Raw genomic sequence first — 12,903 nt, forward strand, 5'->3', positions numbered from 1 at the left:
GGAAGGAAGGAAGGAAGGAAGGAAGGAAGGAAGGAAGGAAGGAAGGAAAAAAGAAAACTTGTGCTCTGTCCATCCTCAACTGAAAAGTAACTCCCTCTAGAAGATGCTCTCAGACAGTTGTGTTTTTCTCACACACACAGAGATTTTCATTCTAGACACCAGAAGCCAAACTCTTTGGTCTTCCTTAATTCCCCGATTTTGTCATTCAAGATATGTTGGGTACATGCCGGTGGAAAGAGCCACCAATTTCAAAATCAGAATGACCTGGTTTGAATCCTGGCCTGGGCACTCCATAAGTGTGTGACCCTCAGCAAACCCTCAGGGTTTCAATCTGTGAAGAGCAAAGTTAAAAGTGCGCTTGTTGGACGGTTGTGAAGAAGTTCACCAGATGTAGAGCCTGCGCCTGGGAGGGGCTTAGTCCACCCATCGTCCCCCCTTCCCCTCCCCCAGGGCATGTGACATCTGCCTTTGGGGTCAAACACACATCAGGGTCCTTCCCTGTGCTCCAGTCTCTTTAGGAAAAAACTCCCAAGTCTTTGAGGTTTCCGGGATCTAAAAGGTGCACAGAGAAGTAGACATTTAATTCCTGGAAGCAGTCTGGCAGAGAGGGCAGCCCCCGGCTTTTTCAGAGGACCTGCTCGAATCACAGCGCCGGTGTGGCTCACCAGTCCTTCTCCGTAATCTGAATTACGGAAAGTCACAAACAGGAAAGCAGTTTGGAAACTCACCCCAAGTCATGTTCTTAGCAAACAAACAAAAATCATGTCCTTACTGGCTTTCGGGATCCTTTCTTGACTTGCGTGTTTTGGAGGGGCCTTGCATCCCCAAGATAAGAAAACCCACATGATTAAAATCCCGTCTCAATGGAGACTTGACTGGAGCCTGCCACATGCAGGAGTGGAATCTCCCGAGGCCGCTTCAGGCTCGGGTAGCGGTGGCGTCTCACATTCTTTGCAGATGGCAAACCTCCAAGGAGAGACAGTTTTGACAGAAGGGAAAGACCAGCACATTCTCATCCACGCTCTTTCCCTTCTCCCCTTTTCATTTAGGCTGTAAGGCATGGGGGCGGGGGGAGGGGGCTGGGGAGTCAGCCACATCAGACCAGAATAATCCCAGCTTTACTTACCACTTCTGTGCGCTTCAGAATTTAATTTATGGAAGCCTCAGGCCCCTCGTATTTAAGAGGACTGTGCCTGCCTCTCAGGACGGAGTCAAATCACAGATACGTATCCAAGCGCCCGACAATCCACAGGGGTTAGGTTCCTCCTTTCTCCCTTCCTCAAGGGGTGCAGCCTCACCCCATCCTCCAGAAGGTGTTCCACCAGAGACCCCGTGATACAAGTCAGAGAAGTTCAGAGCCGCCCCCACTCCAAATCTGAGGGTCGGCTGTGCTTTCTCGCTGGTATCACGGTATTCGTGAGAGGCCAGCAGCCCCAACACTGTGTGTCACCTTAACCGTGACCTGTTCCCTAATCGTACGATTGAGGACTCGGAAGCTCTTGGAAAAGGTGTCTCAACCCGGGAGACCATTCAGACGGTCAAGGCATCCTTCACTAGTATTTTCTTGGCCAAACGCCAGCCTCGATGTCTAGACAGAAGAGAAAAAGCTAACCGAGCTAACAGTGGCGTGGCAGGTTGACAACCGTGGCCGCAGTGTTGTGCAGCTGCTCCCTCCGAGACAGGCGCCCGTCTCCTCGCCCCGCGACTCTGGGTCAGGACCTGCTCTTGACCAACCCAATGTGGCAGAGCGGTGTCGCAGGAGTTGCAAAGTCCAGGCCTCAAAGGGCCTCGAGGCTTCCACGGACACCCTCTTGCACCCCTCCCCCCTCCCCCCATGTAAAGAAGCCTGGGCTCTACTACCGAATGGCAAAAGACCACATGTGGAGGGAGGCCCGGTGATAGCCAGTGCCAAGGTCCTGGTCGAAATGCCAGGGGGCTGTAGCTGCGTGAGGGATCCAGAGAGGAGACCCCAGAAACATCCGTCAGCCAAGCCCAGCCCAAATTCCTAACCCACAGACTCATGGAGGCGTAATGAATTACTGTTGAAGGCCGTAGACTTTTGGGCCAGCCCATTACACAGTAATAGATGATGGATACAACTGTTACCATGACTCAGCCCTGCAGAAGCAGTGATTCAGTAGCGGGTAAAGAACATGTTCTATATTTGAACTTGGTATCCAAGTGGAGCACACCTAACATGAGGCCTCGAATGCCTCATGGAGCCTCTCCCCCTCAGGTTCTTGGGGTTTCACGAGAAAGTTTTCGGCACATAGTTCCGTATCACAGGAGGCCAGCTCTGTTTCCAGCCACGCAGCAACTCTTCTCAGCAATGGGGACAGACCCCCAGGCACAGCACGAAAGTCAGCAGAACCAACAAGGAGGATTCAGCCACCCAAGTGGGGGACCCTGACCCCAGCAAAGGAAGTACAGACACAGCAACTCAGTTACAGAGGGCGGAGCATTGTGTGGGGATCCCGGAGGGTAGGAGGGCTGGCCCGAGGTACACGGGTGCCCAGGACACCTTTCAAAAGGACTCTGTGGACGTTTACCAATATTTAGAGAGAGGAAAGGCTGAGCGCTCGGTCGGGGAGCAGAGAATGACGACTACTAGCTCTGTTGTCCGCACCTGCCATTCAGTTCCGGCTCCAAACTCACATATCCCACCCGGAAACCAGACCCGCTTTCCTCAGAAGGCAATTCGGGGCACTTACATGCCCCCAAGCTTTACCCTAATATTCCTTCTGCCACGCTGCTGACGCATACTGTTCCTAGCAGAAATTCTGAGAAATCGTTTCTACCTCGCGATGACCTAGAACCTTTCATGGATTGGCACCTGGGCCTCCCGGGTGGCCAGGCCTCTCAAATCAGCCCCTAGGACAGTGGCTCTCAAAGCGTGGTCTCTGGATGAGAGGCATCGGCAACACTTGGGAACTCGTTCAAAACGCAAATTCTCGGCCCCGCCCCAGACGCACTGAATCAGAAACTCTGGGGTGGGGCCCAGCACGCTAGGATAACAAGCTTTCCAGGTGATTCGAGGGATGAGAAAAATAGGAGGCTCATGACCTCAGCCAGCCGCGGGAGCTTTCAAAATTACTGACGCCTGGGTCCCACGGGAGAGAGCGTGATTGAATTGGTAAGGGGTGCAGCCAGGACAAGAAGATGTTTAAAAGCTCCCCAGATGATTCTAACGTAGAGCCAACGTGGGGGACCATGTCCGTAGCAAGAGGCAAAGGGTTTCACAGAAACCAACCGGCGGACTAATTACCGATCAGGATTTTGCTACAAAGGTGGCCTTGAGTTTAAATGACTCCAAAAGCCGAGGCTTTTCATTTATACAAGGTTCACTTCAGGCCCCTTTCCACAGAAGCATCTGATCATTGGGATAGCTTTGCTGGCGTGGACCGCATGGGTGGGTCTGTAGCTCGAAAGGAAACCCGCTCATGCTCCAGCAGTTAAATAGAAGGCTAGAAACCAGGCGGAGAAAAAGTGCCTGTAAGCACCGCGGCAGTCTGTGAAAAGACAAAGGCGTTTGCCAAGATTTGCGATACGAAACAAGGAAGAACATGAGTGTAAAACACGTTACATTTCAAGCCAGCGAGAAGCACACACAAAAACCTCTCGTCAACAGTAGCACGACACAGTGAGACAGGGACACCTCCGTGACAACAAAGATTCCGGAGAAGAACGCATGCCTCCGCTGCTTGGGATCACCAAGGGACTTTGTTCTGAAAGCAAATGCTTCGTGCAGCTTTCATTTATGGCTGAAACCTATCTATTTCATGCCATTTTTACTATTTTGCACCAAGTCCGCATTTTCTAAGAACCTGATCTTGCCACCCATGGTTTGGCGGTTAACGACGGTCTTCAAGACGACGACCTCTACTTCGATTATAGGTCCAAGCCAAGTCTAAGATCTTATGAAAAGAGTCTCGAAGTAGGACACAGGTGTCCCAGCAGAAGAAAGGGCACAAGAACAATGCAGGAGGCAGAAGAGGCTCCCGGCTGGCCCCCCATCTAGTCCCTTAGCTACACAGGTCAAAGGTCGAGGCTGTAGACGAAGAGGAATTAGATCCTGACACCACTTTTTAATGTGCTTCTCGGTTTTTACTGTGCAAACAAAACATCAGTGGACTTTATTAAAAGACAGACTCTCTGATGCATGAAGTTCCCAGGGGATGCTGCTGTTGCTGGGCCACGGACCACACTCTGAGAAGCTCGTTTTGGATCATTTGGGGGGCATGTGCAAAGTGTGGGGCCGGAGAGGGAGGAAAGGGGGCACCACTGTGGTCCCAGCGCAGGAGATGCAGGTTTCTAAGAACATGTCTCACACCTACGTAGTAGCACAGTGGTCCTGGCAGGAACCGATTTACACGGAGGGTTGAAGAGAACCTATTCTATGGAAAGGGGAACTCAGGCCGACGAGCCTGATCCAGTAACAAAGGCCCCAGTGGAAACACAATGTCAGTTCTGCGTGTGGCCAGGTCTCTCTTTGGGTTTGTATCACAGCCCAGCACCATGGACTCGGCTCAGAGTCTACGGAAGGATGAGGAAGTCACACCATAAAACAGGAGAGCACGGTTGTTCCAAACAATTGCAGAATACACTGGAGGGCAAAGCCTCGGTGCTGGGTACCGCACCCACAGAGGCTAAGACAGAACTTCTGTGTGGACTGAAACCCGGCTTCGGTAGCTCAGAGCACCCAGTGAGGCACCAGCACGAAACGGGAGGGGATTACAGGAGATAGGCATCTCGGAGAGTTGACAATCAGAGCCCATTTCCTCCATCTTAGTCACAGTCACTATGACATCATCATTGCAGACAACATTATCTCTTGAGAACAGTCCCTCTAAGGAATCCACGGGAGCCGAGGCCGGTTAGACAGGCAGAAGTCCATTAATGTACTGGAATGAGTTCGCGTCTGGCCCGGAGAGATCTCTTCCTTGAAATGGCAGGGTGGCTACATCTTTCCTGGACTCCGATACTTACTGAGGGCCCCCAGACCAGACACTACACTAGGCGCCAAAGAAAAGGGAACAAGGGGACAGACACGTAAGCGGAACAGTAATGATGCAGGTGAGAACAGCTGTGTGGGTGGGGGGGGGGCGTCTATCTAGGGGTCGCAGAGAGGAGCGTGCATCCAGGAGCAGAAGGAACCATAAATTCTGTCTGCAGCTCTACGGAAAAGCTCAAAGAGATGATTTCTGAGCTCTTGAAGGACTTCGAAGGCAGGGGAGGAGGCCATGCAGAGACAGGGAAAGGGTGTTGCAGGCAAACGGCATGAATGCAGAGTGATGAATGCACGAGGCCCACGTTAAGAACGATGGGTCATTTATTTGAGTGGGCAGGGCTGCGTGTAGCCGGGTCACAGGGGGTGTGGAGGGAAGTGGTGAGAGGTGAGGCCAGTAAGGGAGGCTGTAACTGTTTCAGCCACAGCAGTTCAAAAGAAGCTCACAAGGAAAGTCGACTCGCTCACCAGATCTATCCGTGTACTAGCGAGCAGCCATGATTTTGATATTCCTTTTTTTTTAAATGTTCATTTTGAGAGAGAGTGAGGGTGCAAGCAGGGGAGGGGCAGAGAGAGAATGAATCCCAAGCAGGCTCCACGCTGTGAGCACAGAGCCCAAGGAGGGGCTCCATCTCGAGAACCGTGAGATCGTGACCTGAGCCAAAATCAAGAGTTGGCTGCTTAACCAACGGAGCCACCCAGACGCCCCATAATTTTGACATTCTCCACCTAAATCCCTTCTTTAAGAAGATAGGAGAAAATTTCATATTCAAAAAACAGACGCCAGCGCTTAAAAAGAAACGTTAGCACCATAAAAATGTCATTCAACTAACACCTGAACATCTCTACTCCGCTTGGGGTGGAGGAAACACAGAAATGAAGAAATGTGATCTTTACTGTGAACGTCAGGATCCGTTCCTGGGTCTGCCACTAGCCAGCTGACTTTGGGGGTGGGGGGGGGGCGGGAACACCGAACTGTTCTGGGTTTTCTCATCTCTGAAATGAGCAGGTTGGATCTACGAGGTTCAACACCTAGCTCTCACAATGCATGTGTCTGAGAGACAAGATCAGATCTCGCAAGGAGCTCAAAATCAAGGAAAGGAGCAATCATCAGATATGGCCCTCAGGCATCCAGCTTACCGAGACTGATGGGAAATCCCCAGGAATTCTTGACATCCCCCCACATCCGCCCCAGCAGCAATGCAGGAAATCTAGTCCACTATCTTCAGCAGACTCAATGGAACCATTTCCTTAATGAAACCCCCCTGCAGTCCCAGATGCTAAGCCAGAGGCTTTCCTTTCAATCCCTCTCTCAATTACCCCATTCCTCCCATTTCCTTCCCCTCCCTCAATCTGGTATAAAATCCAGTCATTCCATCAGCAGCATGCAATTTCCAAGGCACCCAAGTGTGTGAGGAATCAACAGTGATCCTGGAAAGCATGTGGCAGATCTTGTCATTCCTTACAAGCCTCACTAGTATCCTAAGACCAGTGGGATGGAACGGACTATCCTGTTCTATTAATTATTTAAAGCAATGCAACAGATGCTTTTAATGCTTTCAACCATTGCTAATAACAAATTCCTAATAACGTATGTGTTGTTTCACAGGTCCTTCCTCTCCTGTCCACAATGACAAGCACTCTGCAAGGTGATGTTTACTTGATCGCCCATCAACTCCTGACCACGCAACTGGACCTAACGCCAGTGAGCTTTGCGTTTAACACCCAAGTGCGAAGAGTTTCTTTCACTTTCTCTCCACTCTTATGCCCGCTCACATACACATCTCAGTTTAAAGCATCACAGAAGCTACTTACTTTGTTATTTGTTCCTGCTTTGCAGAACTTCCTAAGCCCGGGTAAACATCAGAGACAACCAGGCAATATGTTGGATAACCTTCCTCAAGGACGTTGGGTTTTTTTTGTTGTTTTTTTTTTTTTGGTCACTATAAAACCAATTGTTTGCAACATCTTTTCAACTGCCCTATTACGTGCATTCAAAGTAGATGTAGAATGACTCAACAGTCTTTGGTAAGGAGAACAAAGTGATTATTTAGTTTGTTCTAAAAAAAAAAAAATTACACAAAATAGGTCCAATTTTTACATAGAGGTTTAGTATCCCTGTTGAAATCTGAAATTTTTAGAAGAAAGTTATCTTTGAATCAAGTCAGTGAGAATGTTTTAAAAACCAAGAGATTCTTCCGAGTTTAAAATGACCGACCTCCTTAGAAGAGGTAATGTAACCAGAGTTAGGAAGTAGAGTTTGCTTCATAGAGTTACACATTCTGCTTCTAAAAAGGAAAATAAGCCCATGACTATGACTGGTTCAGACAGCCTCTAACAGCTTAGCTCGTGCAACCCATTAAAGACCAAGTTAACCAGCTGGTAGATGAAAAAGCAAATGCAGGGTGATTACTGATAGCAGGTGAAAGCCAGCTCATCATTATAGCTGCAGCTCTGACATCTCAGGGCTTATCATCCATTCTCTATGCAAATATAAAAGGGAGAGAGAAAAAAACACCACGTTCAGTCTATTTCTTGGAATCATTCACGGAGTCTTGAAGAATCCGAAAGGGGCCTTGAAATAGGCATCTGTTCTAACTTCTGACTTTCAAATATGAAAACAACCCACTTAGTGATCGCTAGAAAAGAAACTGGCTGGCCTGTCCTAGAACTTTCAACAGGGAAAGAAAAAAAACTTAAAATATCAATAAATAAGGTAAAAATATGAACGAAGCTATAGCAGGTGACCACCTACATTTCATCTGCCACACAATCCATCAAGTGGAAAGCTCCCTTTGCGGACTGCCAACGGTGATAACTGACATTTCAAATATGCAATACGGAAAACACCACCAAAAAAGCGTGGTTTCCTAAACCTGTGAGAAAACAACAAAAACTGTCATGTCAAATTAGCTTCATTAGGAAAGGCTCCTGGCATTCTACTTGGAAATGAGTATTCCACTCATGCACAATTTTAACTTTGTATCACTAATGCAGATTTCCCTCACAAGAATCATTAAGGGATGCATTTGCCATTCGAGCACATTGTGAATATCAGTCGCTCAAAATCTCAAAAAAAATGGGGGCAGATAAAAAAGGGTTTGTGTCCTTAATCATGGACATTGTGCCTTAAAAGTAAGAAAATGAGACTTTGAGCCAGAGTAAAGGAGGTACTCTTTGTAGAGGGAAAGGACTGTAACATAGAGGACTTGAAAATATTTGAATTACTGGTACCCTTTTCTTTCTCAGGACATTTGGAAGAAGGTAAATGTAATCTTTAGGGGGAAATGCATTATCTTTTTGTCTGACTGCGCCTCTGGTTATTTTATACCTCGGCGCACGCACACATACTCACACACATGCACAAAATATTACTAACTCACAAATACTCAAGGGCTATACCGCACCTGAAGATGAGCAGACTCCTGGTAAACCCCAGGGGGATGGTGAGGGCAGAAACTTGGCCTCTTTCTGGACACCACTCCCCAGAGAAGCAGCCCCTCTCCGGAAAATCTGAAAACTCCTGATGCAATTTACAAAGCAGGCAGCTGATTGTTTTACTGTGAGCCATCGAGAAGCTTGTGGTTTACAAAGCCATGCTTCAACAATTACTCGCCCCAACCACTGAAACAACAGTCCTTAAACCAGCAGGTAGAGGAGTTCTCACATGGCTAATGTTCTGTCTCGCTTTCTTGCTATAACGCATAGACGTTTTTTTAAATAACAAAAGACTTCCAAGATGTCTGCCTCGTTTAAGTAAAATAAAATCTGTTGTCTCAAGAGACTCTTACCCAGGTTTCTGAAAATCTACCAATCTAACTTGCTCCTAATCACGAACAGAACTATATACTTCACTGGTCAACCACGGTTTTGAAACAAAAGTAAAGATGTGCCATGTGTGATGCACAAAAGCCAATGAAACATAAACTTCTCCCTCCATTTTTTGGATTCGCAGGGATTTACCCAGATTTACCTTTCTGTAACAGGTGAATGGACTTCAGACGTTAAGTGCTCTGACCAACTATACTTCAATATCAGTGGCTTTTCAAAACAAAAAACAATACTTTTGAAATAGAAAAGCAGTATTTCATTTAACACAGTTATGTTAGCGACTTTCCCAACTTACAGCGAGTTCTCAGACATCAGGACTTCGCCTTGACTCTCAGTCTAATACTTTCACCAACCTACTTGGAACTGTTACTGGTTATTTAGAAACCGATGATCTAATTAGTCCTTCCCACCGAGAGAGAATATTTTTTAAGTTACTGCCTTTTGGGTTTAACAAGCATGTACAAAAGGATGCTCAACCCTACCTTTTCCTTCCCTGGAATCACTGCAATACCTTTTTTGATGTTACTGTATTTTATTTCATATTTTACCTTTTCTCTAGGATGCTGAAAAGAAAAAGAGCCCGAGAAATGGCTCTCTGCCCCCCCCCCCCCACGCCGGAGGGTCTGAACCAGTGGCTCGGCCTCTCCGCCCCTCTGGGCAGAAAAGGCGAGTCCAGGCCCCCACGTCCGCTCGGGCTTTGACGCCTTGGTGGGGGGCGACCTCCACACTCACAGCGGCATGACCTCGTGGGTCCCAACGGGTCGGCCGCGGGCATCCTTCTCTCCCGGCCAAGGGGCGGACCTCGCCAATTCCTCCAACCGCACCTTTTGGTCCAAATCGTCCTCCCTCTCTTCTCTCGGGATTTAAAGGCTAGGCTCGCAATTCCGAAACGTAACGGGATTCGGGTTCTCGAGGGCCCCGGTCAGTCAGGTTCACTCAGGTCGGCGACCTGGGGCTGCGCCCGCGGCGGAGGCCCCACCCGGTGGCTGCGCGCCGCGCGCTCGGGGCCCGGCGATAGGAGTGGAAGCTGGGAGGAGTGGAAGCTGGTGGGACGTTCCCGGGGCCGTTCGCGCCCGGGGACCCGACGTGGGCCCAAGGGCACCAGCTTTTGCCGTCTCCCGGGATCTGTCCGCTCGCGGGTGGCACGCGACCCCCTCCGAGTGGGCTCTCCTCCTCCCCTCCGGAGGTGCGACGCAGTAGCCGGTGCCCAACATCGCCAACGCCCGGGCCTCAGCCCAGCCCCCGGGCAGACTCGCGGGCGTTCCGGGAGCCGCTGCTCCGGGCTCCGATGGGCCCTGCCGACCCCCCGCCGGGCCGCCTGGGAGCGGGCTGTTGTGGCGGGGGGGGGGGGGGGGGGTCAGGCAGGTCCGAGCGCGCGGCGCTCCCCGAGCCCGGAGCCTGGGCGGGGAGACCCGACCCGGGAGTCGGGCGGAGAGGATGGGCGACTGCAGCGGCCGCAAAGGGGCGCGGACCCCAGCGCGGTGCCAGCGGCCCCCCGCCAGCCGCTCTCCTCTCCCAGGCGCCCGTCCCGCCTGCCCGGCGGAAGGGAAGGGCGCCGCGGCCCCCAGGCGTGCCCGCCGCCACCGGCGTCCCAGGTTCCCCGGCGGGGCTCGCTCCCCCGGGCTGCAGCCTCACCTCCCCGCGGGCACCCGGCCCCGGCCCCCAGGGTGCGCCCGCCTGCCGCCCCACCCCAGCCCCGCGCGGGCCTCCGGCCGCGGCCCCGCCTCACCTGTAAGCAGCAGACCGCCGAGCAGCGCGCACAGCAGGACCCCGGCGTCCCGGCAGCTGCCCATGGTGAGCGCGACGCGGCCTGCTCGCCCGGTCCCCGCGCGGCTCGCGGGCCACGGACCCAGCCGCGCGGATCTGTCGTGGCGCACTCCGGTCCTCCGCCCCGAGAGCCCCTGTCCGGCTCCGGCCGGGGAGACCACCACGTCCGCGGGTAATCCTCGCAGCCCGGCGTCCCCTGGCCGCTGCGCTCCAGTCCCGGAGCCCGCTCCGAGCCGCCGCCGCCGCCGGGGAGAGTCCGTCCCGAGCGCTCCGAGCCTTCTGCGGACCTCGATTAGAAGGAGCCGAGGGCGGGGGCGATTTATAAACTTTCCCCAGCCCACTTCCTACCCCGGCACCTCCTTCCAGTGACGTCAAGGGGTCCCCCACCCCTCATCCGCCTCCCCACCTACCCTCTTCCTCCGGGACCTGATTCCCTGCGGCTCCCGAGGGGGGCGGGGGCCGCCGCGGGGGGGGGGGCGGGCGGCCGGGGGCCGAGCGCGCGTCGGGACGGCGTGCGAGTGCTCGCGGGGAGGCGGCCGCGGCAGGTTCAGGGTCCTTGCTCCCGTCCCTCCGGCCCCGGTCCCCTCCTCCTTCCCTTAGCGCTCAGGAAATCCTTGCAGCCTCCCTCCCTCCTCTCGGCTTACTCAGCCCTGGGGGCCGCCCGGAGCTGGGAAGGGGGACGGGGCTGGAGCTCCGCCGGCCGGCCCCGGGGGCGGAAAGTCCGATCCGTGGGAAGCTGGCCGCGCCTCCGCGACGGTGTCCTTGGCACGGAGGAGCGAGGCGCAGTCCGGCTCCCTCCTCTTCCTTGTTCTTCCCGCCCTTTCTAGCCGCCCCAGGCCCCCCTGCGTGTCCCCAGGCGTCTAGGAAGGCGCCGGAGACCCTCGGGCACGAGGGACTGGACCGGGAGCATCCGAGGGGACCGGACGCTGGCCCGGCATCTTCGGGAAGACGGAGAGCCCTCTCCGATCCCTGGGGAGTGCGTCTGTGTCTTTTTCGGCCGCAGGGATGCACCCGCCCAAGTCGTTTCCTAAACCCCTTGCTTCCTAGAAGCAAAACAAGGAATAACATCATGATACCTTTTTAAAAGCTGAGGCGTGAAACTGCTCCTGCAACTCGTGTGGGCCGAGCACTTGGGCTTTATTTCCTAAACGCTCGAGAAAAAAAAAAAAAAAAAAAAAAAAGAATCTTTCTGATGGCAGCTTGCTCCGCCAGATGAGTGACTGCGGCTCTTGGAGCAAAACCCGACATTAACTTGAGGCACCAGATCATTTGCCATGACACCAATTATGTCCCCATTACCTCCAAGGCCGGCCGAAATCGCCCCAGACTCTACGGAACGGCCGGCCGGGTCTTGTCTTTGTAGATGCCGCTGGTTGGTTCTGGTTGGTTCTATGGGAACCTGCCAGAGAGCCGGTCTTGATCAAAGGGACTGTGGTGGCCCCTAAACGGGGACCAGCGACTCCTTCGGTAGGACTGGACTACCTCCCCTCCTGGGAAGGTTGGGCAACCCGGGGTTGCCACACCTGTGGGCGGCCGAGCGAGGACAGTAGTTCCCCGGACACCCGCCGCCCTGGGTGCAGGAATCGCTCAAAGCCGCACCTGGCGAGCCGCAGTCCCTGGTGGTTCAGAAGAAAGAAAGACGGCGTGGAGTCACAGCTCCGTGCCAGCCTCACCAGCCCCTTCTGTGTTTCCAATGTTCCTCACCACTCTCCCCGGCTCCTTTTTTTTTTTTTTTTTCCCTCTGCCTGGCCCAAGCCCGACTCCTGGAAAACCACGGACTATTCATTGCGTGAGCAGTTAATAAATACGGATTGCTGGAAGTTGACCCCTGATCCTTCTGCAACAAGTCTCCCAGCCCTGGTCCCAGTCCTGGACACACTGGGAGAGCCAAGGTGTCCCTCTGCCCCACTTCAGATCTGCTGGTCGCTCCCAGGCCCCCTCCGGAGGAGAAGCATTCAGCCTTGACCCCCTTCTGCAGCACCTCCCAGAGCGCAGGCATCGTGCTGAGGCGAAAAACATCCAGATGGGAAGATGTCATCTCTGCCTTCTAAGGAGCTTAGAACTCGGAGAGGAGGTTGATAGATCAAGAGGCCATGACAATACAGTGCAGGGATCACCCTGTGCGGGGATCCTCCACGGGCACAGAGAAGCGGTGGTCTGTCCTGAGAGTTCAGGAGAGCTTCTCCAGGACAGACACTGAGCTGACTCTGGAGCAGAGTAGTCCGTAGTACAACCTGTGAACCTTTCATTCAGCTTTAAAAATGCCATTTGGTTTTTTAAACACCCAGAGAGACAGCACT

At 52.9% G+C, this 12,903-nt stretch overlaps 1 protein-coding gene across 1 annotated transcript in view; it reads right to left on the minus strand.

Moving 5' to 3' along the window:
- FLT1 (fms related receptor tyrosine kinase 1) overlaps positions 1-11,176 on the minus strand; it is a 175,750-nt gene extending 164,574 nt beyond the window's left edge. Inside the window, exons 1-2 of the mRNA XM_040448115.1 lie at positions 11,014-11,176; positions 10,566-10,890 (exon numbers count right to left, since the gene is read on the minus strand). Coding sequence (XP_040304049.1) covers positions 10,566-10,629 — 64 coding nt within the window. The 5' untranslated portion in view covers positions 10,630-10,890; positions 11,014-11,176. The remainder of the gene's footprint in view (positions 1-10,565; positions 10,891-11,013) is intronic.
- Positions 11,177-12,903: the final 1,727 nt, after the last annotated feature.

The sequence above is a fragment of the Herpailurus yagouaroundi genome, unplaced genomic scaffold, assembly GCF_014898765.1.
Source record: "Herpailurus yagouaroundi ecotype Mexico unplaced genomic scaffold, PumYag 197, whole genome shotgun sequence".
Taxonomy (NCBI): domain Eukaryota; kingdom Metazoa; phylum Chordata; class Mammalia; order Carnivora; family Felidae; genus Herpailurus; species Herpailurus yagouaroundi.